The 26,841-nt window shown below is 36.8% G+C and overlaps 1 protein-coding gene across 2 annotated transcripts in view; it reads right to left on the bottom strand.

The window, feature by feature from the left end:
* The window catches only part of ARHGAP15 (Rho GTPase activating protein 15), a 609,260-nt gene that overhangs the window by 98,978 nt on the left and 483,441 nt on the right, over nt 1–26,841 (bottom strand). For both annotated transcript variants that reach the window (XM_084891908.1, XM_084891909.1), the window contains one exon: nt 26,158–26,292. In XM_084891908.1, the coding sequence (XP_084748034.1) occupies nt 26,158–26,292 (135 nt within the window). The remainder of the gene's footprint in view (nt 1–26,157; nt 26,293–26,841) is intronic.

Below are 26,841 nucleotides of genomic sequence, written 5' to 3'. Positions count from 1 at the left end.
GAAATTCATTATGTGAACTCATTGTACCAGGCTGAAGCAGTGCAACACTGATAATGAAACATTATTAAGGATCTGTAAATATTTTGTGCTCCCCTCGCCTCCTTTTAAAGTAAGCTGTGGCAATATCATTGAGAATGGTTGCAGGGAAAAGAGTCAATCCAGGTGCTGATTTATTAATATATTGGTAACAAATTGGGTACCTGTCTTTTTGAAATGTAAAAGTTTCCCCTACCACAATATTTTTAAATTTACTTAATGGTGCCATAATTCAACAAATTGCTCAAGTTATAATTCTGAAAATCTGTTCCACTTCCGTTTTTCTCTCATTCTCTATATTTAATTGTCCCTAATTTTCTAGTGTAAGTAGTTAACTACTATAAATTCTACTCCCTAAACATTCTTTAAGTAACCAATGACTCCTTACCTGGCTTCCTATCCCATCTTTCTTTGTTCACCACCTTCTATTACTAAGTGCACATCACTCTGCTAATTTCAATGCCACAGACATGATTAAAATACTCAAGTGGATTTTCAGTGCCCTAGGATAAAAGTCAAACTCCATAGTAAGTCACAAAAAAACTTTCAGAATTTGGTAAATGACTGTGAATTCATTTAACAAATGGTACAAGAAAAACCCTATGATTACTTCAACAAATTCAGAAAAACTTTTGACAAAATGTAACATCTATTTTTAATAAAAACTGTCAGGAAATTAGGAATAGTTGAGAAGGAAAAACTTAGAGCTAGCATCATACTTAATGGTGAAAGAGGGAATGCTTTCCATCTGAGAAGCATACCCACTCTGACCATTTTACTTAACATTGTATTGGAGGTTTTAGCCAGTGAACTGAAGTGAGAAAAAGAAGTAAAATGCATCCAGATAGAAATTGAAAATATAATAATGTTTTCATTCAATGTAGAACATTTGATGTTTCCCAATCTACCAGAATGGATAATTTAGTAGTACCATGTTGCGGGATATAAGAACAAAACACAGTATCAATGTGTTTCTATATAGAAGCAATGAACAATCAGAAATTGAAATAAGAAAACAATTTATAATAGCCATGTAACATGTTAAGTACTCAAGGATAAATCTGACAAAGACATGCAAGATATGTATAATGAAAATTGTAAAAATTTGCTGGGACAAATTAAATAAGACCTAACTAAATTATGAGATATAATTTGTTCATTGGTTGGCAGATTATATTGTTAAAATTGTTAGTGCTTTCCAAATTGATCTATAAGTTCAAATCAAAACAAATCAAAATCCCAGCAGGTTTTTTTTTTTGTGGGTGTGTAAAATTTACCAGATGATTCTAAAATTCATGTGAAGCCCTGGTCGGTATTGATCAGTGGTTAAAACATTGGCCCACACATGGAAAGGTCTTGGGTTCAATTCCCTGTCAAGGGCACTTACCTAGGTTGCAGGTTTGATTCTGGGCACATGCAGGAGGCAACCCAATGATGTATTTCTGTCTTCCCTCCTTGCCTCCCTTTTACTTTTTCTAAAAATCAATGGGAAAAATTGATTTTTAGAAAGAGTAAATAATAATCCCCAGGTGAGGATTAACTAAATAAACTAAAAAATAAAATAAAATAAAATAAAAATAAAATACATCCATGTGGAAATGCAATGAACCTTAAGCAGGGGTCAACAAACAATGACCTGCAGTACATGTCCAGCAAGCTGCCTGGTTTTGTAAATACAGTTTAATTGTAACATAACCTTGTCTACTTTTAAAATATTGCCAGTGGTTCTTTTTGCACTGCATTGGCAGAGTTGAGTACTTTCAAAAGAGACTGGTTAGCCTACAAACCTTAAACATTCACTGTCTGATAACTACTATTACCTGCACACACACACACACACACACACACACACACACACACACACACACAAATTGCCAACCACTCACCTAGAGTATCAATAAGAAGTTTAAAAAGAACAAAGTTGGAGAACTAATACTACCTGACTTTATGACATACATTTACAGTAATAAAGAAAATGTGGTACTAGCATTGGGTTATAAAACAGATGAAAGGAACAAAGTAGATAGTTCCAAAGTCGACCTACAACTACAGGGATAACAGACTATCTACAAGGGTGCAAAGGCAGCTGAGTGGGAAAGGACAGTATTCTCATGCTATCTTTTCCTTGGATATCCATATGCAAAAAGGAGTAAACCCCACACAGTAATGAACTTAAAATGGATCATAGATTTAATGTAAAATAAAGAACTTCTGGAAGAGAACATATAAGAAAATCTTTGTGATGTGGAGTAAGGCAGCAATTTCTTAAATATATGACACCAAACATAATCCATAAAAGAAAAAATTTATAAGCTGAACATCAAAATTAAGAGCTTCTATTTTTTGATATGCACTGGTAGGAGAATGAAGAAAGAAGACATAATCTAAAAGAAAATACTTGCAAATCATTTACCTGAGAAAGGGCTCATATCTGGAATATATAAATGAGTCTTAAAACTCTTGTCATAAAACAAGCCTAATAAAAAATGAACAAAATATTTGACCAGATACTTCACCAAAGAAAACATCAAGATGGCAAATAAGCACATAAAAATATGTCAGACATATGCTTTTAGGGAAATGCAAACAAAAACCACAATGAGACTTCTCTACAAACCTATTAGAATAGCTAAAGTTTAAAGATTGACCATCTCAAGTGTTAAGGAGGATAGGGAGAAATTGTGTAACCCTCATATTGCTGGTGAGAGTAAAATATGGTATAACTACTCTGAAATGCAGTTTGGCAGTTAATTATAAAGTTAAATATACATTTGCCACCTGCACTAACCATTTTACCTCTAGGTATTTCCACAATATGTCCACACAAAGACTATACTCAAATGTTCATAGCAGCTTTATTCATAATAACCAAACTCTGGACAATCCAAATGTCCATCAACAGGTCTATTGATAAGCAAATTGTGATATATCCATACAATAGGATATTACTCAGCAATATAAAGGAATAAACCCTCAATATCCACAACATTGATGGATTTTAAAATAATTGTTCTGCATGCATTGAACCAGACCAAAAAAGAGTACATACTAATATAAGCCTACTTAGTATTCTAGAAAGTACAAACTAAACTATAGTGACAGGGATAAAATAATTTGTTATGAGAAAGGGGCACCAGGGAATAAAGGCATGGGGAAAATTTTGGGGGTGAGGATGAGCTCATTATTTTGATTGTGGTGATGATTTCACAGTGTATGCATATATCAAATTATGTCAAACATTACAAGTTGGATGTTAAATTTGTGTACCAAATGATATCTCCATACACTTTTACTGTTCACTACTATGCCATATATATATATATATATATATATATATATATATATATATATATACACACACACACACACACACACACAACAAAAGCAACTAAACTTACATGTACCCTGTACTTCACTCTGCATAAAGTCTGGGAACCTATATTGCAAGAAAACCAATGCATTTGACCTTTTCTGTTGATGTCAATGCGTAAGTAATTGATGGTTTTATGTATTAAAATCCACTTAATGCATCAAGGTACATAATTTCCTCCAAGAGTCCCATAGGTCAGTCTGAGAATGTATCTTTAGCATAGCAAAAATGTACAGCATATGGGAGTGTGCTGAGATCAGTGAACATAAGCCATATGATGAGTGCTTTATAATCAGACTTTGGAGTTAACTTTAAAGATATATATTATTTTAATAGTTTTGGTTGTAAAATGTTAACTAATTGCATTTCAAAAACTACCTAATAGAAAGGTACATTAAATGCCACTAGATTGCTATTAGAAATTAAAGCAATTCTTTAATTTTTTCCTAGTACTAGAGAAACCCTTGTTAATACCAAATGAGTTTATTGGCATTCAGAATTTGCTCTGTATAAAGAGCTTTAATTTTACTTTCCTCAACACAAGGCAAAGGCTCTTTCCTATTTCCTTCATTTGGCTGTGCTCTTGACCTACAGAATACTTATTGGGTAAAATCTATATAATAAAAGCTCAGCAACCATTACAGCAGAATGACTAGAATGACCGGTTGCTATGACGTGCACTAACCACCAGATGGAAGATGCTCAATGCAGGAGCTGCCCCCTGGTGGTCAGTATGCTCCCACAGCTGAAATGCTGCTCAGCCAGAAGCTGAAGCTCACATCTGGCAAGAGCAGCAGCAGTGGTGGGAACCTCTCCGGCCTCCATAGCAGCACTAAGGAGCGGTGAACCAAGCGGTAAGGAGCAAGCAGACAGGTGGTTAGGTGAGAGGGATCCCGGATTGTGAGTGGGCACAGGTCAGGCTGAAGGACCTTCTACCCCTGCACAATTGTATATAATAATGGACTATGGGAAAATCCAGCAAACATCTAAGGAAGGTACTTTATAGTATATTGTGCAACCATAGAATTGTAAACAAGAAGAGATGATTACAGATTACTTAGTTCAATAACCTTAAATATGAAATCTGAGAGGACAAATAATGGTTTGATGTGGCTGAGCTAATGTGAGTCTAAAATAGAACTTAAATCACTTATTAATCCACTTTTTCTTGGTAAACCATACTTGTTCCCCATTATCCATGGTACCATGGAATGCAGATGACAAAAAGGATCCAATGAAATTTTATCATGTTACTTTTGGGGGGAAATCTTTATCTACCCAGACTTGATCCCCTATTTTATAAGGACCCACAGTTGGGGAACATTTCCAGAGTTGTTCCAGACAGTAATTAGTTGCTGATCTTTTAGTTTTTCCAAGATGCTAATTGAATGCGTAGGTTACTGAATGAATATAAAAGAAGAGGAAATATAACTTCATCAACATGAAACTGGAAGTGATCATTTAAAATCTTTCAAAAAAATTTTAGTTATGCTTAGCGAAAAATAATTTTGGCCACTTCACTTAACTCTGGCAATCTCTCAAGTATGATGTATTTTATAAGAGAGGGTATTTCATGATAGTATCCTAGGTTCTTCCACCTGTAAAATGGTTATAACCCTGAATTCTATTGACTTAAAGTGACTACTCCTTAGAATTCCCCAATGATGTACTTCAACTGTATTAAACTGATAAGAACAGATACTACCCTTGATCTTAGCCAAAAGGCCGAGAAGCGATTGTATTGATATGTATGCAGAACTTTGTCATTTTTATTTATTTGTATTAAAGAGCACACATTTATTCGATATCGTTCTTATGCAATGATTGTGGAAAATAGACTACATCTGCTGGAAAGCAAACATTGTTCTTCTCTCCAGATGTCTGCTTTTCCTCCCAGAAGTTGGAGAGCATTGGACAAGCAATAACAGATGATGAACACATGCATAACTACAAATGGGCAAGCTGATTGTTTTCAAAATTGGTATAAACATTTGCTCTTGGGTTGAGATTTAGCCCATAGCAAATCTTTACATTTGTGTTATAAACTCCAAACTAAAAAAAAAAATGTTTATAATGGAAGTGCTGACAATGTGAAAATTCAGTTATGGTCAGAAAAGCAGTTTTGTTTAAAAATGCCATTTTACGCTTCCATATTTACTTCCTAACCAGTGACTGAGATGTCAATTTCTGCAAAGTTTTCTTTTCCAGTCCAAAGGAGAATTTGACAACTGTTTTGAAATGAACAAGAAATCTGAATTTCAGCCCCTTGCTTCTTCAACAAATACCAATTAGAGGACAGAACCACATGCTGGTTACCTTAACTGGTTACATAGATGTTGATGCTGATGCTGGTGCTGATACTGATGCTGGTGATGATGAGCGGGAGGAGGGGGAAAGGAGGAGGATGGATGAGACAGAAGAGAATTAAGCTTGTTGCTCAAGAGACGTTTTGCTTTAATAGAGCATTTGAAAAAGAAATGGAAGCAATTATTAAATTGCTGAGTTTGACTATGCCAAAACACAGTGAGTATATTGATTAGAGGTTATAAAGTAAGGTTAGAGAAATCCCTTGACTTGGTTATAAGTCACCTGGATTGGCACTAAATGCATTACTTTCACTATGGGGTTGGTATTACAGTGACCTCTGTGACATGGTCAAATGTCCCTCATATGCGTCATTATGTTCATATAGCTATGACCCTCTTTTACACAGTTGATTACAATTCACACCCATAATGGTAAAAATAAAAGTAAGAAATAAGATGCAAAAATATGCTAACAATGCATCTTTATGAGCACGGGGTTTTCTTTGGAAAACCATGATTGGGTGAAAATTATGGAAAATTTTGTATTTGATTGCAGTCAAAGGTGGGAACCTTTGCCATAACTTTGGATATAGAGCAACTATGTTTATATGAAAATCTAAAGCTATTATTTTTGGTTATCTAGATTCTTACCTAAATTCTCATTTATTTGCAGGGGAATTTAAGCATTTTTATAGTAAAGGGAGGGGGGAAATTCCAGGCTCAGTTATGTAAATACAGAAGGATTCCCCCTGCCCAACTGCAACATGTGGATCTGAGCAGAATCTGGTCCTGCTCACTTAGGTTCAGACATGAGAATAAGAACTAACGGCTCTTTATCCTGCCTTAAAAGTGCCCAGCAAATTTCTTTTGAAAACATTAGAGTCCCTTGAAGGCAGGAAAAAAAAACCACATTTAAAAATCTGAGTTGTCATGTAGGCTCTTAATATTTAAAACTTACCCAATATTGCACTCAATAGGACAGGCATATAAAATGTTAACATTTGTATTTTCCTGCATTTAAACACATAATAGGATACTCTGCCCACAATAACGCAACTTAATGCATGAAAATGGGCTAGGGCTCAAATATAAAACCTGAGTAAGAAGAAGCGATCCAACCATTAGGAAAGGATGTGAATTTTGCCTTGTATTTTAGTCTGCAAGCCTCAAGCCATGCAAGTGTTCAACCTTGCTCATGGTTGAGAAGACTCCCATTGGACTTATATGTCAATATATGTAGTGAATGATCTGAGAGGTGGAGTGCCCATCCTGAGTGGACGGATATTCTGAGGATTCAAACTCAGCTCTCTTGGCCTGATACATATCTGCAACTATTTTGAAACGAGTATATACACCATCAGAATGTAATAAAGATATGACAGATATGAAATATGGAATCCATTCTCATTTTCCACATTAATGAGAAGAGTTAATTTATTTGGGACATTGAGACACTTTTAAGTAAATACATACCTTGAATAAAATGGTGCAATAAATTAACTTAGATAGCTAGTTACATCTAGTTATTTTAAATTTAACATTACACAAAGATGATGTATATTTGTTAATTGAGTTAAAAGTGCTCTGATGGACAGAATTAGAGACCCCTACTTCTCAAAAAAAGACATCTTTGTAGCTTGTCCTCTTATAATTATTTCTTGGAAGACTGGAATGTGTTCTTTGTTTATAACTCAATGCTTCCCATAAAGGTAGCCCTGTAGCAGCACATAAAATAACCATAATAATTTATTGTAATTGAAAAAAATGTGTTTGTGCAGAAAGCACCTAACAACCACAACTTTGGTGAATTCTGTCTTTAATCCTTCGATCAGCACTGTAATGTGAGCAGATCTAAAATATATTTTTCTAATAAGTGCCTTGCCTTTTTTTTTCTTAACTACTTGGTGATACCCTAATTAACCATGCTCAATTGATTGCTTTCAAAATAAGAACTAAGAGCTCTCATCTAGTCAAGTGGAAGCTAATTTGACTCTTTTACACTATGGAAATAATACATGGCACATACACACTCATTGCCATAGCACACACCCACCATATGTAGTTTATTAGCAATCTCATATTCTGGGTCTTCTAGTTTTAGCCAGCATCTATAGTTTGGTTGTCATATTTCTATGGATTTTTGTGTATCATTTCTATTCTAATACTTATAAGTGTGAATGTTCATTTTTCATTCGCAGATTGAAATTATTTTGGGATTTTTTTTTTTGTGTGTGTGTGTGTGTGATCATTTGACAAACTCTGACATCCAGGAAATATGCTGTTTAGCTTGGAAAAAAGCAAAAGAGTACATGGGAGAAAACAAACTCAAATTAGACAGAATCAAACTCCGGCCATTTCATGTCTTAACCCAATTGCCTCTCTTTCTTCTTTTCAAGTCAAAATAAAACACATCTAATTTGAGTTGACAAAACACTTAATCATTTGATTAAAAGATTACAGCGAGTAGCCAGAGCATCTCTGTGCACGACATTATTCTGCAAGAAGACAGGATTTTCAGGTCCTCTTTACTGAGCATCGCATGAGCACCTTCTCTCCTGCCATCACATGGCTAAGTGAGAGTAGAGGTCACAATATATAACTTACTGTCATACACAGACCCGGAAAACTGTTTTCAGCATTTGTAATTCACAGTCTAGGCATTAAACAACCAGAGTTTAAAATGGTATGTAAATCATCCAGACTTAAGCTTCTGAGGAAACACAAACCATTCTCTAAGGACATATGAGACCAGAACTTCAGAAGATGCTGTCTCACTGTGGGATGGCAAACAACAGCGGCTCGCAGACCACCCTGGTGTGCAGTAATCAACAATGCAGTGACCCACTTTATACAGGCGTCAGACAGTCTGTAAGCAAAAAGGCAGAGCTTCCAACCCAGACAAGCCCTGCTAATAAGTGGCTCCCAGTAAAAGCTGGTGGGGGGGGGGGGGAAGCCAGCTCCAACATATGCAACAGGTCTCATATCACAATGTACTGATTTCTTTTGTGTCCCACCTTGTTTCATACGAAGCACCTCCAGCAAGATGGTCACCTTGAAACACCCCGAGCAGTGGAAGAGAATACCAGAATACCTTCCTGCTCTCACAACTTTTCATGTCTTTATTACAGAGTTGCACTTGTAAATATCTCATCACATGCCTGTTTCGCCTGCTGGCCTGTGAATTCCATGAAGTCCTGTTCATCTTACTGTCTCTATCTTTCAACACAGTGTGTGCTTAAGGCATCATTCAACATATATCTGGTGAAAAAGTTGTTCTATTCCAGTACTGATCTTAGCCATTTGGAGACTTCAGACAAACCAAGTTATATGTTTCAGCTTCAGTTTCCTCATCTAACAAATGGGAATAAGGCAGCTGTAACAATTTCATGCAAAAAATTAGCAAAATAGATAATATTTGAAAATGTTAAAAAAAAATTTGAATCATGTGTTTACAGAATTCAGGGTTGGGCATTTCCTGCTATATAAGCTAAATTTACTGAATAATGTAATTATTAGATGATAGACAGTATTTTTTAATTTGACCTACTCTAACAAACAAAAGCTCTTTAATCTTATATTAAAAATAATTAGAAAAAAATCTTAATTTTATGATTTCTACAACACATTTAATGATAAAAATAATAAAGCAATTACTTCAAGAAGTATTGAAAATATTTCTGTTTATTTATAATTCTGACTTCACTTCAGCAAAAGTATCCTTGTGAGTGCTCATACCTGCTGTGATGAGTAGAGGCAAAACCACATTTTGTCAATGGTAGCAACTTGCACAAACTGGGTACACAAATAGAAAAAATAATGTTGAAGGAAGCATGATTAATTAATTCAAGCTTCAAGATAAGATCAGTGGATCCTGCTGACCTTACATGTTAATCAGTTGATTGATTAATTGCTACAATCATAATAATTACATGGTGCAAATCTAAGTACACTTAATGACAGTGTACACTTGGAATAAAAGTTCTCTTCAATCTACATATCTTTTCTCTTTCTTGAATCAAAGAAGTTGGTTCCATTTACTTTAAGGATAACTTTTGGCTTAGCGAGCTGGAAAGCTTATGTCAAAATTACCTACGGTTCAATACTGCTTATCCAAATGAGCCATTTTTGGTGATTTCTTAATGCTCTGTTTGAAAATTTAAAAGAATCTCTTTCACCTATGACATTATACATAGTCATAAAATAATATTACTCTTTTTAAATGTGAGAATCCAATTTTTGGCTTTAATTTTTTCCTTACACAAATGCACATGCAGACACACACATCAATACACACACACACACACACACACACACACACACACACACCGTATTTTCTGGCATATAAGACGACCCCTAATTTTAGTTAAAACATAGGTTTAGGCCTATATTCGCTGTATAAGACTACCCCCCACTTCGGAGGCAACACCAGTTCTTTTTTTAATAGACCGCCTCTCTGACTCTGGCCAATCTGAGCAGGCTTTTTTTCGTTTCAAAAGTCGTCTTATACGCTGGAAAATACAGTAATGGAATTTTCAATTTTTCCAGAATTTTTATTGTGATCACTTTCAACTTCTGATCAGCTATTCAGTGTTCCAATAGCCATATTTAGTTGGGTGATCCTGAAATAATTTCTTGGAGCACAAAGTTACTTTGAGCTATCTCCATCCTATGTCTAGAATAAAGCCAAGAAAAAAGTCAGTTCATTAATGAGCTGTGTTTGGTCCAATCTTCTACTGTATGTAAAATAACTCATCATCACAACTTCACTATTGGTATCAAATAATTTTTATCCTCTTGGTCATTTAGATTTAAAACCTGACCATTATTGTTTATCCAAGTTGTCATTAAATCTTTGCAACTTCTTTGTCATCTTTCTTATAGGTACCTTCTTTTTCCATTTCTTTCACAAAATAGTCAAAGATTTTTAAGTTGGTGAGGGGCATTGAACTCTTCTAGCTACTGGATGCTTCTTCAACCTTTGCATGCATACGAAAAACCTGAAGTACTTGTAAAAACAGATTGTGGGATCCATTTCCAGAGACTTTTATTCAGAAAGTGTGGAATGGGGTCCCTGAAAATATATGTCTAGCATGATCCTAGGTGATTCTGATTCTTTCAGTCTATGGACAACACTCTGAGTAGCACTTATTCTATAACTCTTTTGGGGTCACAAAACTTCTGAGAATCTCGTTCCAGAGAATACATAGGTGGACATTAACACAAATTTGGCCAACTCTTTGGGCAGTGGATCATGAGCCTCTTGCCTATCCATGGATCTCAATTTCAGAATTTTATATAGTGTAATTTCATCATGTACAGAGAGGAAAAACTGGGTCCCCAAACAAATGGGTCACTTGCACCAGTTTTATAGATTGGTATCAAATATACTTTATACTTGTCTACCAAGTATTGTTTCAGGTAGACAACACAACAAGGCTTTCTGGCCTTTTATTTCTCCTCTTAAACATACCCTGCCAATTACCATCAACATAATTTCTGTAAAACAGTTTTTCACTAAGTAGTGACAATATTTAATGGTGTTAAAATGGGGTTTTAATTACGGTAGATTACATTTAAACCTTTCTGTAATATTGAATTATCTGCAACTTGTTAATTTATTGACCAAATAGTTACTGCATAGCTTTTCAGTGACAGGTACTGTGCTAGGCAGGAGGATATAGGATCAACCTCCTGGGATTAATAATACTGGCGTCACTGCAACTCCTTTCCCTTATCCCTGTTGCAACCTCCAAAATATGCACTGCATTCTATTTAGATTCTTCACTCTCCCCAAAACAACACACTCATTTCAGGGCTAGACATGTACTCCTCTTCTTTCCCTACCAGGCTCTTTAAATTCCATAAACACTGAATGACTCCTTGGTGAAGTCATCCCAACCACTGCAGGTTCATCTCTCCCTTCTGTAGAGCATTGATTCTCTTCATCACTTACTGTGCTGCTAGATCACATGTAGGTGCATGTTCTTCTCTAGTTCAGAGAATTTACCTCTTACTTGTTCAGTGTCTTTCCCCCTACCCCCAGAAATGCACACCCTGGCTTGAGGTAAGATGCTGTGATGTCAAGATACTATGAGAAGAGCTGCTGTCCTTGTTTTTGTTGTTATCAAGGACAAAGGACTGACATCAGTGGTTCTAAAATCTAACCACATATTGGAGGCACCTGAGGGTCTGCTCATTGATTTTTAGTAAAAAATTCTCAACTTCACCCCAACCACATTGAATCAAAATCTACCACAGTATGTCCAGGAATCTGTTTCTATGATGGAGATTGGGGTAAGAACCACATTTGGAAACCCTTTAGAGTGGTTTTGAGATCTCTTACAACATGGCCAACTGTCCTCTTTTTAAACTTTTTATTTTTAGTGTTTCATCATTATAAATATACTTATTCTTAGTATAGAAACTTGTAGAACATAGAAAAGCAAAAAAATAAAACAGGGGATGTAGTCATTCAGAGACAGCATTTGTTAATATTTTGAAGTAAATACTTTCAATCTTCTTCTACTTATGTTTACATAAATATTTTAAAACAAGTTCATATTATACATGCTCATGCTCTCATTTAATATTTACTGGCATTTTCCCTTGTGAAGTAATGCTTTCCACAACACAAAATAACAGCTGTATACTATTTTAATATAGAAATGCGCCATAATTTTAGTCTCCCTAAGTTTGGACATATATGTTACTTTTGCATTTTTCACTATTATAAATAACATTTTGAAAAGCAAGATTGTACACATTCTTGTGCATATCTCTAAAAATTTCCCCGGGTAAATTTCTAAATAGGTTAGAGTCAATACAAAGGTATGCGTATTCATAAGCCTTTTAATGTAGAGAGCTAACGTGCCCTCCAAGAAAGCTGTAAGAGTTCCAACTCTAAGTAGCTAACAGTTCTTGCCTCCTCATGAACTCTAGCAGGCATTTCATCTTCAGCCAAGTGTTTATATAATCAGCAGTTTTTTATAGGTATCCTCAACTTATGCCCATATAGTCTACTTTACTATGTGGCAATTGCATATATTGTGAAGGTTATTACATTTTTGGCTGTCTTCCTTGTGCGTTGCCACCTATGCTAGAGAAAAGAAAACTCCAAAATAATTAATCTCCTGAAATAAACTTTGATGAGATGTATCATAAAAGCTAAAAACCTGAGGCAGAAGAATGCCATTTCTTTGGGTGTTACTTTATTCTAGCCATCTGTTTAACAAATATCTAGTTCGAAATAGTGTCAATTAAAACTGATGGCTAATCATAATAACTTCTACTTGTGAATGTCAGCAAGACCAAACTGTGCTACTTGTGTAGTAATATTATGGCAGTTGAGGTACCAGTAAATATTAGGTGGATACACAATCTCTATTGATCATTAACTTCTCAGAACTAGTGATCCCGAACACTCACTGCTAAGCAAGGATGCAAAAATGCAGGGCTGTTTACCATTGGGAAAGCCCAAATCTGGTGCCAAGAGGTTCATCAATAGTAATGAACACTCCTGTGTCAAAAGTGAGCACTATTTAAAAGCAAGTAAGGCTAGCCTTTGAGACACTTTGCAGCTGGAGTTGTTCCACGGTGAGGGAACAGAATTCATAATGGCCATAGTTGTAACACCAGATTCCGGGAAGGCAATTGACTTCCTTCTGCAAAGTAAACGAAAGGGAATGGCTGCTCGCACATGGTCCTGATGCTACCGACATAAGAAACTCAGCAACAGGAGCCACAAAATAGGAATTTGGTGGCAGATGGAAAGGTCTGCGGGAAGTGTCCATCCAGCTTTGTTTGGCCTATATTCTGAAACAACTAGAGTAAACACTTAGTGTCATAATTTATACGCATATCAGTACCAATAAATCAGAATCATGCAAACAGTCATGTTTATTATATTCTTGTTGCTTAATATTCATGACAGTAATTTATTTTTATAGTACAGTTTCACTGTTCTCTCCACCATTGCGCTGCGGTTAAGTCTGGAAAGTAGTACTAGCAGGAGTGCAGGTAACCCTTTGAAGACTGCAGAAGTTCACTAGCCTAATCACAGTACTTTACTTGCGCTTTCAATTTTCCTCTTCCTCTTTCAGAAAGTTTTTAACCACCAAGATGAAATCAGTAAATTATCTAGTAATACCAGGTTGATATATAGGAAATATGAAGACTAGAGTTGGCATATTCCTATGGAGGTAGCTGTGTAACAGCTTATAAGATCAATACTGGTAAGGACATTTGGAGAGAGGTAAGGGGTTAATTCTTAAATTTACTATCAGTAAAATGGTTAAATCAAGCAGTTTATACCTCTCTTATTCACCTACTCACCAATCCTTCCCACTCCCCATTTCAGCAGTCCATTGCTATGTTAAAGGAGGAATTATATGAAACAACAGCGTCACAAAGCAATTTATGTTTTTATATCCACCTAGCGCTGAAGCTATAAAGATGAGTTCCACTCCAGAGATGGATTGCCGAAACCGGTTTGGCTCAGTGGTAGTGCGTCGGTCTGCGGGACTGAAAGGTCCCAGGTTCGATTCCGGTCAAGGGCATGTACATTGGTTGCGGGCATATCCCTGGTAGGGGTGTGCAAGAGGCAACTGGTCGATGTTTCTCTCTCATCGACGTTTCTAGCTCTCTATCTTTCTCCCTTCCTCTCTGTAAAAAATCAATAAAATATATTTAAAAAAAGAGATGGAAAAAATATTGTGTAGTTCTATAACTAGACATAAGACAACTAATAGTTTCAGACTTAAAATTCAACAGAGATAATTAATTGTCAGAGAAAAGAGTCACAAACATAGGAGCCTAGAAAAGTAAGTTTATAAACATATTTCCCCATTATTAATGCTCCCATGATGTGTGTACTTTTCTATGTGTTTGCCCTGTTTAAAACACACTTGAGGATATATATAGAGAGAGACCATGTGAGAGAAAAATCTATTTGTTGCCTCCCATCATGCCCAAACCAGGAATCAAATTGCAATCTATTGCCTTGTTTGGGAATCAAACCTTCAACCTTATGTTGTATTGGACAGCACTCCAACCAACTGAGGCACCCAGCCAGGGTGATGTTAAACATTTTTTTAAAAAGAACACTATCATTGACTGTGAGTGGACAGAGCAGAAACATTTTAACTGTGTCTGGGCTTTTTAAATTATGAATGTGATGGGCTGAAATGAATTTAATTTATGGAGTCCATGAAAATACATTTCTAGCACATGGCATGAGGGGCAAGGTGATGCTGTGCCGCAACCCTTCTGTCAATTAAACAGACCTGATAAAAATTATAGAAAATATTATAATGCTTTTTATTTTAAATTTGATTTTTAGAGAGAGGAAGGGAGAATTTGGAGAAAGATTGATTTGAGAGCAAAACATTGATCGGCTGCTTTCTGCACACCCTCTTTCTGGGATTGAGCTCAAAACCCAGGCATGTGCCCTGGCCAGGAATCAAACCAGCAACCTTTCGGTACACAGGAGGATGCCCAGCCGACTGAGCCACAAAGTCCAGGGCTATGATGCTATTTCTTAATTCACTTGCTGGAAAATGTAATAAGGAGATTTTTCTACATACATTCTAAAACATGCTCTTCTTCATATGCTAGGTTTGTTTGGTGTTTACGTGTATTTAATTTTATCTTTAAATGTTTTTCAAGTGATGTAGGTGAAAGAATGAGCATCTATAATGTCAACTTGGATACAGAAAGCAGTGAACAACTTTGTTGATTTCATTTTGAATTGAATAATCAGGACAGAAGCCTTTCCTCAATAATGGGGTTTTGAGACCAAGGGTCTGAGCAGAGAAATTTATTCATGTTCTACTTAGTTTCCTATCACTGTAGTTCTTGACAATATAGTCTTTACCGGAATCACATTTAAATCTACTAATTATCTCATTTCTAAGTAGACACTTGTTATCACTTTGTCCAAATCAGGCAAGACTGGTTAAAAGTAACAGCTTTGGAATCTTCTAGTTCTGAGTTCAAAACTCAGCTCTGCACCTTCCCAGCTGGTAGCCTTAGCATGCTAATTAGCACCCATGAGCCCCAGTTTCCTAAGCTGAAATAATGAGGACAATCATATCAGCCACAAAGGAGTGTTATAAATATTAACTTAAACGGTAAAATGTACACATAGCATTTGGATGTATTCAAGTGGAATATGGCCAGTAGAGCACAATTTGGAACTGCAATTATATGTATATATGATATTTATATATTAACACTGCTCTATTAGTTGACAATATTTATAATTCAAATTAATTCCAAAAAACTGTCCATAAGTCTAAATAATTCTGCTTTACAAATTGTGACAGTTCTTTTCTACAATTCTTCTTACTGGCACAGTGTTTAAAGTTTTCTCCCAAATATAGTAAATCGTTAATCTAATTGCTCCATTGTCCCAGTGGCTTTCCAGTCTGTGTTACGTAATCTTTAAGTGTATTGTAGGGCCTGGATATAGGCATAATAGATGATTGCTCAAATTGCAAATGCCATAATGTTGAGAGGAAGGTTGAATGATGAAAGTGAAGGACTTATAGTTAAAAACTTAGGTTTTGGTCCAGGTTTCAGTTGTTATGTGTCTCAGGTGAATTAAGTTTTGTGAATAGACAAAACTTAAAACTTAAAGCCAAACCTCCCTGCTGATGCTATTGTCTTGACAGCCTGGAATCATGAGAAGACCACAATTGCACAAGATTACATGCATATTTCTGCATGTAGGTTCAAACATGTATGAGGGAGAAATGGGTAAAAGTGACACCTTGGACTTTAAATTCTATTTCAGACCCCAAGAATATAATTAAATGATTTAATAAAGAGCTAAATCTTGTGTTGAAATAATATAAAGACATAAGGGAGGAAAGTTGATCATGCTCTGAGAAAGCTGTACAACTAAAACACTCCATTGAAGTATGATTTCTATTGTGAACTGAATTTTTGCACTCCACTTCCCCCCCAAATTCATCAGTTAAAGCCCTAACTCCCAGTGTGATGGTACTCTGGATCTGGCCTAAACAGATAGTCGGACATCCTTTGAGGGGTCCCAGATTAGAGAGGGTGCAGGCTGGGCTGAGGGACAATCCGCTTCAGCCCCCAGTGCACAAATTTCGTGCACTGGGCCTCTAGTCCTGTAATAATATTCTAAACATATTTGAGGCGGTTTGGAATTCTAGTAACAAATGTTAAAGCAGAATAAGGATAGTCATATGTGTTGCTTAAGGCAGCTTTACTAGAGGAGTGGACATGCTTGTGAGAATGGACCAAAAGGTCATCTGGGAGTTTGTTCTAAGGACAGTCTGGTTGCACTCTGATTTAATAATATGAGTTAACAATTACTGAGTACAATGTGCCAGGAAATCTGAAAGTGCTTTGTCATGATTAGCATTTCATCAAATTGTTCTCAATCCCTGTGGGGAAGATACTATTTTTACATTGTTTCATAGATGGGAAAATTGAGGCTTAGAGAGGTTAAGAATTGGCTCTTGCAGGACTTGCAGGTAGTAAATAGTGCAGTCATAGTTGAATGGAGGTGGTGGTATACCGTGCAGGTAGAAATTTTGGCTTAGCAGTTGAGAATGACCACACTGAGAAGTTAGCATGTAAGTGGCCATCTGGGGACATGCCACTGATAGAGAGATTGGGCAGAGACCCTCCATGCACCTGAGGAACTCAATGAAGAGCCAGGAGACCAACAGGCATGAATGAGATGGGCACGGCAAGAGAAGTGTGGGTCACCAGATCAGTGTAAGATTTTGCAAAGCTCACAAATAATCAGGCTTTTCCTCAAAATGCATTTGCAGCATTTGGATTATATTTATAGTCAGAATCATACTGGATTGAATGAGAGAGAAAAAAACTTATTGGGGAAGTAGGAGAGGCTCTTCTCCTGGAGATGTAGCCAGTCAGAGATGAAAATGAGTGGGTACAAAATTTTTTGGAAGGCCCCTCAGTGTTGAACACAATGCTGTGTTTGTGTCAACCCCAAGACTGTGAAGCAAGGCAGGCATCTCAGTATGACACGAAAAAGATCACAAACCCTCAGTTTCATCAGAATCTACTGATGCAGTGAACTTGATAACAGGCAATGAAAACCAGTGATGTAAGTCTACCATGAGAGGAATGGGTCAGGATAACTGTGTGGCGCTGAGGTATTGAGGTGAAATTCTGCATTTTGTTATAATCTTTTGGCAGCACGTCTATTCAGTGGGAGCAGGGATGCTCAGGAAGCTGACTCACGAAGGCCTGCTGGCTGATTGCTCAGCTTGAAAGTTTTATTGCTTTGAAAAGTGATCTCTTAAGACTCTGGAAGAAAGGAGTGCAAGTAAAAGGGAAGTTTTAAGGAAAAACAAAAAGACAAACACCACATTTTCAGTGGAATTGATGTCTTACCACTCAATTAATTTCAGAGTTAAGGACCAATTTTAGTTCTGAGTCCCCTTCTAGTTTTACTTATAAAGGACTTTCATTAAGCCAAATTAAGTGGATGGAGGTCCAGTTGTTTATTGTCTCCCAACTAAAGCATTCCTACAAAAAGACACCTGTGCAAGCCATTTGGCTCTAGTCAACTATTTACTTTTTACAGTTTAATTATGAATATAATTAGAATGAGTTAAGAGACAAGCTGGGCATCAGCTATAAAATTTTTAGTTTGCTAAACACAGACACACACACACACACACACACACACACACACACACACACACACATACACATTCTGATTAAAAAGCAACCACAAGAAAAAACTTTGCCAAGTCTGTGAGAACGTTAGCTTGTCCTGGAAATTTTAGTATAAGGGGGCTATTTGTAAAATCTATCTTTATTTTAATTTCAATCTCCTTAAAATGGTGCATGGAGGATATTTTTATACTACATTATTTTTACATCGCTGGTTTCTTTGTGGTGACCCTTCAAACCCTGTTTTTTACTTTCTCTAGTTTAAGGCAATTTATCACTATCATGCTTTAAAGTTTAGTGACTGTTCGTAATCAAGTGCCTTGTAAGCTCTGTTTCTTTTCTCCCAAAGTGTCATCATGAAGTTGATGATGCATCAGAAATAGTTTGAACAAAGGGCAAGAAAAAGTCAAGAGTAAAGGAAATATTTGTGAATATACTTGACTGGCGTTTCCCCCACCCCCACTTACTATTGAAGGTATACTTTAAAGGCGAAATGGCATAATGGCCATTGAGGGGAAAACATTTGGACATGCAACAGATGCTTTCTGTCATAAGGCAATATCTTTAATGTAAATCATTTTTATATGAGGATGGTGTGACTGACATAATATAGGAGTAGTTAATATACATGTCATATATATGACACATAGATTAGTTGTATTTAAGAACTAGGCATGGGGTATGCTCTACCTTTGGTGATAACAGTCTGCATTTTAATGGTGCTGAGTCTATCTTATGGATACCATTGCTCGCAATTTGTTTTACTGCGTAATTAATCAGGGTTTACAAAATCTGGTCATTCAAAGATATATTGTCTTCAAATGCATGTGTGACTAAAGCCTTTAAATTAGAGACTTATTTATAACATTACATATATCTGTTATATACATATGTATATACATACATACAGGTATATGCACATTTATAAAATAATTGTATATACATATAATAAGCATCAATCTAATGTTTTCTTAAGAGAAGCTGAAAAACATGACAAAGAAATTTATATTAGTATTAATACTTAATAATTCATATAATAACTAAATAATTAATAAGACTGTTTTGATCAAGAAGTTAGCTTTGATTGCATTCCCATGATGGAAAATATATAGAACACTACTCAAGGGTGGGGAAAAAAGTAATTATTTTTACACACAAAAGGCAAATTTGAAAACTCAGAATAAAACAAGACAACAAATACAAACTCACATGCTCAATCATGAGCACCAAAGAACTAAAGTGAAGAAGTTGGCCAAAATGAAATCATCAGATAGTCCTTGAATAAATGACCTTTGGTCCAGGCTTGAGACAAACCTTTAAGCCTATCCCTCATAAAAGAATATATAACACATCTTGTAGGTAAATACATGAGGTCAATTCTCTTTACTTATCTATTATCTACTAACCAATCCATAGTTTTACTGTCATGTCAACTCTCATGATCATTTGGATTTGAGAGAAGGCAGGTAAATGTTGATGGATTAAGAGCATTTGTGACATGAAGGTGGAGCAGGTGCTACTGGCAACAAAGAGGAGAGGAGAAAAAATGAAGTAGAAAGAAAAATGGCCCCACAAATATGTACACACCTTAATGCCCAGAGCCTGTGAACATGTTACCTTACGTGGCAAAGGTATTTTTTAGACATGATTCAGTTAAGAATCCTGAGGTGGAAAAGGTATTCAGGATTATCTGAGAGAGCCCCTGAAATCACAAGGGTCCTCAAAAATGGAAGATGGAGGTGAAAGGAAGTCAGAGGGACATATGACCATGGAAGAGGTCAGAGTGACGTGGTGTCATGTGTGACTGCTGCCTGTGAAGGTGGAGGGAGGAACACTAGCCAAGGCTTGCAGGCAGCCCCTAGACGCTGGAAAGGGCAAGGGAGTGGATTCTCCTCTGGAGTCTCCAGGAAGGAATGCAGTCCTTCTGACACTGCTTCTAGCCCAGGAGACCAAGTGTCAGATTTCTGCCCAACAGAACTATAAGATGAGAAATCACTGTAGTTGAAGCCATCAAGTTTGATGTAATTTGTTATGGCAGCAACAGAAGACTAATACACACCTCTTCCAGGAGACAGTGGCTCCAACTCAGAAAGCAGAAAGCTATTCCTCACTGAGCACCCTGAAGCACTCCTGGAAGCCGCCATTCAATATGAATTAGAAAGACAGAGGTCCCAGAAAGGAGGTGGCCTGGAAAGAGCAGGACTCTGTAATAGTGTCAGAAAAGAATGAGGACATTGCAAAAGAAAAAAAAAGAAAGAAAAAAAAAGAAAAAGAAAAGGAAAAAAAAAAAAAAAAAAGAAAGCAAGGAAAAAAAAAAAAGAATTACAAACTCCAGAAAAATAAATGTAAAATCTATACAGGAAAATCATGATTCAACTACAAAGAGAACCAAATGTGGCCAAGAGTTTCAGCCTTTTTGGAGTGTGATAAAATAGACTTTATTTGCCTGGGTATTAGTATTCTTTGAGAAGTACAGGGATTGTGACAGTGAACTCTTGAGAAGAAATCTTTGTGAAACCACTTGGACAGGCCGTGTTACAGACTTGTAACAATGCAAATATAAAAGCTGTTTATTAGTTTTCTAAATGGTCAAACTGAAAACTCAGAACAACCATTAAAATTTAAAGGCGTTAATGACCAATGATTCTGGAAGAAGGGCAGAGAGGTAAAGAGTGGAAAGGAAAATACATTCATCTTACGAAGGGAAGTTAGGAGCTATTGTTGAATGTTGATGAAACAAGAAGTAGGTTTATGTGTATTATTTAATACCTAAATGTCTTATGTAACTATTAAATATTGCTGGAAGTGGAAGGAATAAGTTAATATTTCATATCAGGTATTATCCATAGTTGATAATTCATGAAGTAGAGATATTACCCAGAGTTGTAAAGTTAACCACTGGAAGAGACAAAAACAAATAGTTAAATGAGTAAGCCCAGGGATGTGAGGTGATAGGGCCCAATACATCACTCTCCATCAGAAACTCCTCCGTAAAATTTGGATTGTTGCATATTGTAATTTGATACAAGTGAAAACCTAGAAAAAAAGAATACTTAAATTTGAAATAGTTACTCATATTAAACAGGAAAATAATATTGTGTATATCTAAATGAATTTCAAAAGGGTGTGGGTGAAAAATTGGTTATAAAAATACCGTGGAGAATTAAAATGTACTCAGAGAGGTTAACATTTGAATAGATGCTTATAGTATCTATTAGTAAATACTAAAACACTGCTCACTCTTGGAAAGTTCTACTTTATTTCGGATCAAAACTCCAAAACTACTATTTCTGATCATTTATTGATAGTTTAATTTTAACCTTGTTGTTTTTTTGTGTTTTTTTTTTTTAAGTAGAAAAGGTTGTAGTTTTATATAGAATGATATAGGACATATGGTATAGTCCTTATATAGGGTAATTTAACAGCCAGATATTTGGCAGAAGAATAATTAGTTATCCTTCGAGCAAAAAAAATTTTTTTAGATAAAACTTCCCAGAAATGCAATGTAGCAAGATGGAAAATATTTATGTTTTAGAGTCTGAAACTGAATGTTAAATTTAATCTTTTGAGCCATGTGAATTTGGGAACTATTTTGTGATTTGCTTTACTCCTCTAAAAAAATGAATCCCTTTCCAATCATTTATTGAGCATCTAATATAGAATAAGGAAAATATCTTATTTGATTTTCATAGTATCTTTATAAGCTAGAAATTATTTTCCACATAATTTTTTCACCTCTCCAATATTGTGTTATTCTCAGAAAAAAAGATGATATAGATTGTAAAAATACAATGAGTTTTTCTCCTCTCTTTCCATTTCCCAGGAATTTTGGAAAAATGCATATATTAAAATAGAAAAGCCACTGGTTTTTTTGTCTCTTTACTTTGGATCTGTAGAGTTACCAGGCACAAAAATAAAGTGGCAATATAAGTACATCTAGGATTTAGATGTAGTGGAAATGTCCAGAGCCTGCAGGCCTGTGGCCACAGATTGAATTACCTGTCATAAAACCCTAGAGCTGTGTTTCTGTACCCAGTTCACATTTGCAGTACTAATAATGCCTTCAGCACAAGTCAATTCCAGGGAATTAGTCATTGCAGTCAGTGGGTTAAATCCCCATGAAGTAACCCTGCAGGTGACCCAGTAGCATTGACCTTAAGTATAGAATTTCAGATCAATAACTGTGGTACTTGCATTCTGAAATGTAAAACAATCTCCAGTGTTTTTGTTATCCCAATGGGTGTTATCAGACAAGGGATCACTATGGGGCAATTGCAGGTTCTTATCATATTAATGTTTGTTTTCGGTAAAAAGAAAACTATTTAAAAAAGTAAATGCCTTCTGTTCTCTTTTCTTGGAATATGTAATGATGACTTTCAAACATATAATGAAAATTAAGAGTAATTCAAATAGCATCAGCAGTCATTAATTGCTTATACATGAAATAAAATTTCTTCCTCAGAGGTAAAGCATTCCAGGTGGACGTAAAATTCCTTTGGTCTATTCACCTTTTAACTCTGTCATAAAAGGGTAACAGATCTCTCAATTTAAAAATGTTAAGCCTCCGCAAACTGGGCTTGCGGGCAGTGAGAGAGAAAAGGGAAATAATGTTAGAGATCCATGGACTGTGACATTGACTGGCATGATGTTCTGCTATTGTTTTAACCAAAGAACAGAAACCACTTCAACTATTTATACCAATGGAATGAATTATCTTGATGCAGGGAACTGGGTATCCTTTAATGAGGAAGCTTATAGTCAAATAAAGAAGAGAGAAGAAACCAAAACCCTAGCCATTGCAGGAAGCCACTACCAGGCTGGAAAAGAGGAAGATCCACATCACCAGACAGAAGCTGGAAGCACAGGGGGTCTGTCCACCCAAGCTGAAGCCATGGAGGAGACGGATCCTCAGGTAGAGAAGCCAACCAAGGCAGAGGGTGGGGATAAACTCATAAACTGGCTGGCCTTTTCTCCCCACCACACCTTGCTACTGACTGCTGGTGGCTTCTAAGAGCTACAGGAGAGTTGGCTAAGGTCAGGCTTCCGATGGCATAGAGTGCAAAAGTGGAGGGTGAGAAGAGCCAAAGCAGCTCAGCGCCAGCATATACGGTCATCTCCCCTGTGAATTTATCTTACTTGGGCGATTCCTGGTTTATTCCTTTTATAAAAAGCTAAGAATTCATGGACAAGTATAGAGCATCTCACTGTACAGATTTTACAAGGGGCAGTGAGAGCTCTGATAAAGCTCAGCACACTTCTAGGACTAGATAAATATTACTATCTTTAAATTTATATTTTGAATTATTTTTTTACTCATTCGGTGCACAATGGGATCCAAGTACTTCCTCTGGTGTGGTTTTACCATTGCTAAGAACCTAGGTGGCTAGTCTCTTATTCTTGAGTATATTTCAATATGAATTATGACCTAGAGCTGAGTTTATAACACAAAAACTAACTTCAAGATTATCCCAAAACATAGGTTAGTAAGCCAGCCATCATAACATATTTCTCACACATATTACCCTGTTGGTTAGTCCCTCCATTTTACATATTAGGTACTATCTTGCGTTAGGTAAGACAAGGTTCCTCAAATTGAATCTCCTTCCTTAATTAATGAAGGAAATGTTGCCTTTCTCTGCACTTATGTGATATATTACATTTTTATTATATATCATCAGAGAGGAAGGGAGAGGAAGAGAGAGATAGAAACATCAATGAGAGAGAATCACCGGTCAGTTGCCTCCTGCACACCCTCTACTGGGGATTGAGCCCACAACCTGGGCATGTACCCTTGACTGGAATTGAACCTGGGCAGGACTCTTCAGTTGGCAGCTGACATTCAATCTACTGAGCAACCCAGCTAGGGCACGATGTCTTACATTTTTAAAGGATTTTCCCTTAAGCACCATTCCATTTGTTCTCACCATCACCCACCTTATCAGTGCTGGCAAAAGCCATAGTCAGGACAGCCTGCTTCCCATCTGAACACTGCCTTGTTCTGACCATGCCAGGGTTTCTGAAATTCTGTCCAGCTTGGACCTGAGTCCTAGAATAGTACAGAGGTGGTCCTGCTCTTTCTGAAAATTCAAATAACAACCCCCTCCCCCTCAACCTGGGTTCTGAGGGCCTGCATCCCATGAATCAGGTGAACTAAGGGGACCTTCACTGATGGGTATCCTACACCATAGCCTCAAATCAGCACCTACACAAGTCTGTTTCCAAATAAGATCATCTTCACTTAAAAAGTATGGAAACCGTGGTGTGACATTCTTATGACTTCTTTAGATACGTCTAATTAGAGATAGGTGCCCAATACAAGTCTCTCCAGTTTCCTACCAGAACACTATCCTATGGAGCCATAATCCATGCTGGTGTGATCCAAGACAGAATACCAGAATCAGCTGCAACGGAAACGCATGCTTGTTTATTTGTCCTTTATTCCTCCTGGTAAGTTAAGAGAGCGTGGGAACTACAAACTACTGTTTTCCTCCGGAAGCAGAAGTGCATGAAATGAAATGTCAGGACAGGAGATAAGAGCTCCAGCCTCACCTCAAAACCCGTAGTTAGAGCATGGCTACTAGATTCAACAGCAGCAACAACACAATCCGAAATTGTGAGCAGGCAACAAGAGAAAGAATTCGGGAGAGAAACCCTGCTTTATTCCTTTTGATATCATTTTGCCACAGCTTTTTTGTGTGAAATAATAATAATAATAAAATAAAATAAAAGGGCATATTGAGGGGCTGTTCTGTAACATGGGCTCCCTGAGTCCCCACTCCCACTAATGGGAACACAGCATACACTGCCAGCCAAGATCAGACCTCCTAAGTAGAGCATATTTTTTCTTGCAGATTTTTCTTGTTTGGACTTTAATTAAGCTCCTGCCAGGCTTGCAAGCTTTTTAATTTTACCTTCCTTTCTTCTTTCATTTTCCTCCTTGAATCAGTCTACTTGCCAGGGAACTTTTCCCAAGCTGTCACAATTGTAGTAAGTGTACGCTAAGAGATTACATTTAGAGATGAAAACTAGTAGCTGCTTCTCTAAGAATCAATAGCAGACGTTTCCTTGTATTTGGATTTTCACTCATTCATTCATTCACTCACTCTTAAGTGTGTGTGTTTCACAGATGGGAAAATAATAGAAAAGGAAGCTTCTCAGAGTGTACAATGATAACTGGCTAGTTGAGTGATATAACTCAACCTCCTACAAAGTCTCCGGATTAGTAGAAGAAACTTGCCATGACTTAATTTAGCACTCACACTGCTCATAAGCAAACAGTAGCTATTTACCAACGTTGGTGGGTGAAAGGTGAGTGTGTGAGGAGAAAGCAGTGCCTCTGTCGTTGATTTAACGCTTCTTTATGAAATGTAATATGGAATGCACCGAGGTTCTTTTTAAAGCACCAGTTTTACTCATTGCAATTCTGAAAGTCTAAAGGAAGGGGTTGGGGTGCCAATGATGACCCCTTCAAAGCAGAGTCTACGGGAAGCTATTTTCCTTAGAGGAGGCTTGGTGGAAAATTGGTTGCCCTAAATAGAATGCCTTTTTTTTATTATTAAAAAAACAAACACACACGCAGATAATATTACAGGGCCAGAAATAAAAATAAGCCATCAAAAGCACAAACACGAAACTGAAAGGTGTGGAGCATTCATGGGGGATATTATTATCTCCATGACTGCTATTATCGTCTTTCTTATTTTTTACTTAATAACGCCACGCTGCCAGCTTGCGCCGCCAGCCGCACTGTGCGCGGGTACTTACTGATCGCCTCCACAAACCGCTCAAAGAAGCTGAAGGGGAAGAGCGGCTCAGGCAGCTCCCGGAAAAACATCTTCAGTGCTCCGGTGACAACGTGGATGTCCTCCCACTGGCTGTCGTCCAAATTCAGCTTCTCTTCTGGGAAAACACGAGGAGAAATGGAACAACTGGTTTTAATGAAACAATTACAAGACACTAATTATTATGTTAATGTTTGCCTACTATCATCAGCAACCGTTAACAGCCTTCTGCACCTAGAGGTTTGGTGCTGTGCATTTTTTTTTTCTTTCTCCTTTTTTTTTCCACAGGAAGGGAACATTTTCAATGGAATACCATCTGTAGGAATGCAGCTAACAAAAAAACAAGACACACAAAGAGACAGCGCCATTGACACAGTATGTCAGATACATTTATTCCCAGAATGCAGCAGTATGAAAATTAGCATCACAGCTCAACGTGATTCAAAGCTATTTGGGTTTGAGGCCGAGGGGCTAAGAGTTGCCAACGATGGCCGGCTCAAGGGACCGGCCTAAAGGCCTTGCTGAGCCAACAGGAGACATATGCTAAACATGGCAATAGAAAATGAGTTATTGCTTTACATGTGTTAGCCTTGCTATGTACAAGGGAATAATGGCTAACCCTTCTCCCTCTCTCTCTCTCTCTCTCTCTCTCTCTCTCTCTCTCTCT

The sequence above is a fragment of the Pipistrellus hanaki genome (assembly GCF_964339955.1).
Source record: "Pipistrellus hanaki genome assembly, chromosome: 8".
Taxonomy (NCBI): domain Eukaryota; kingdom Metazoa; phylum Chordata; class Mammalia; order Chiroptera; family Vespertilionidae; genus Pipistrellus; species Pipistrellus hanaki.
Note: the sequence above shows the minus strand (reverse complement) of the source record. Positions and strands in the feature narration are given on the sequence as shown.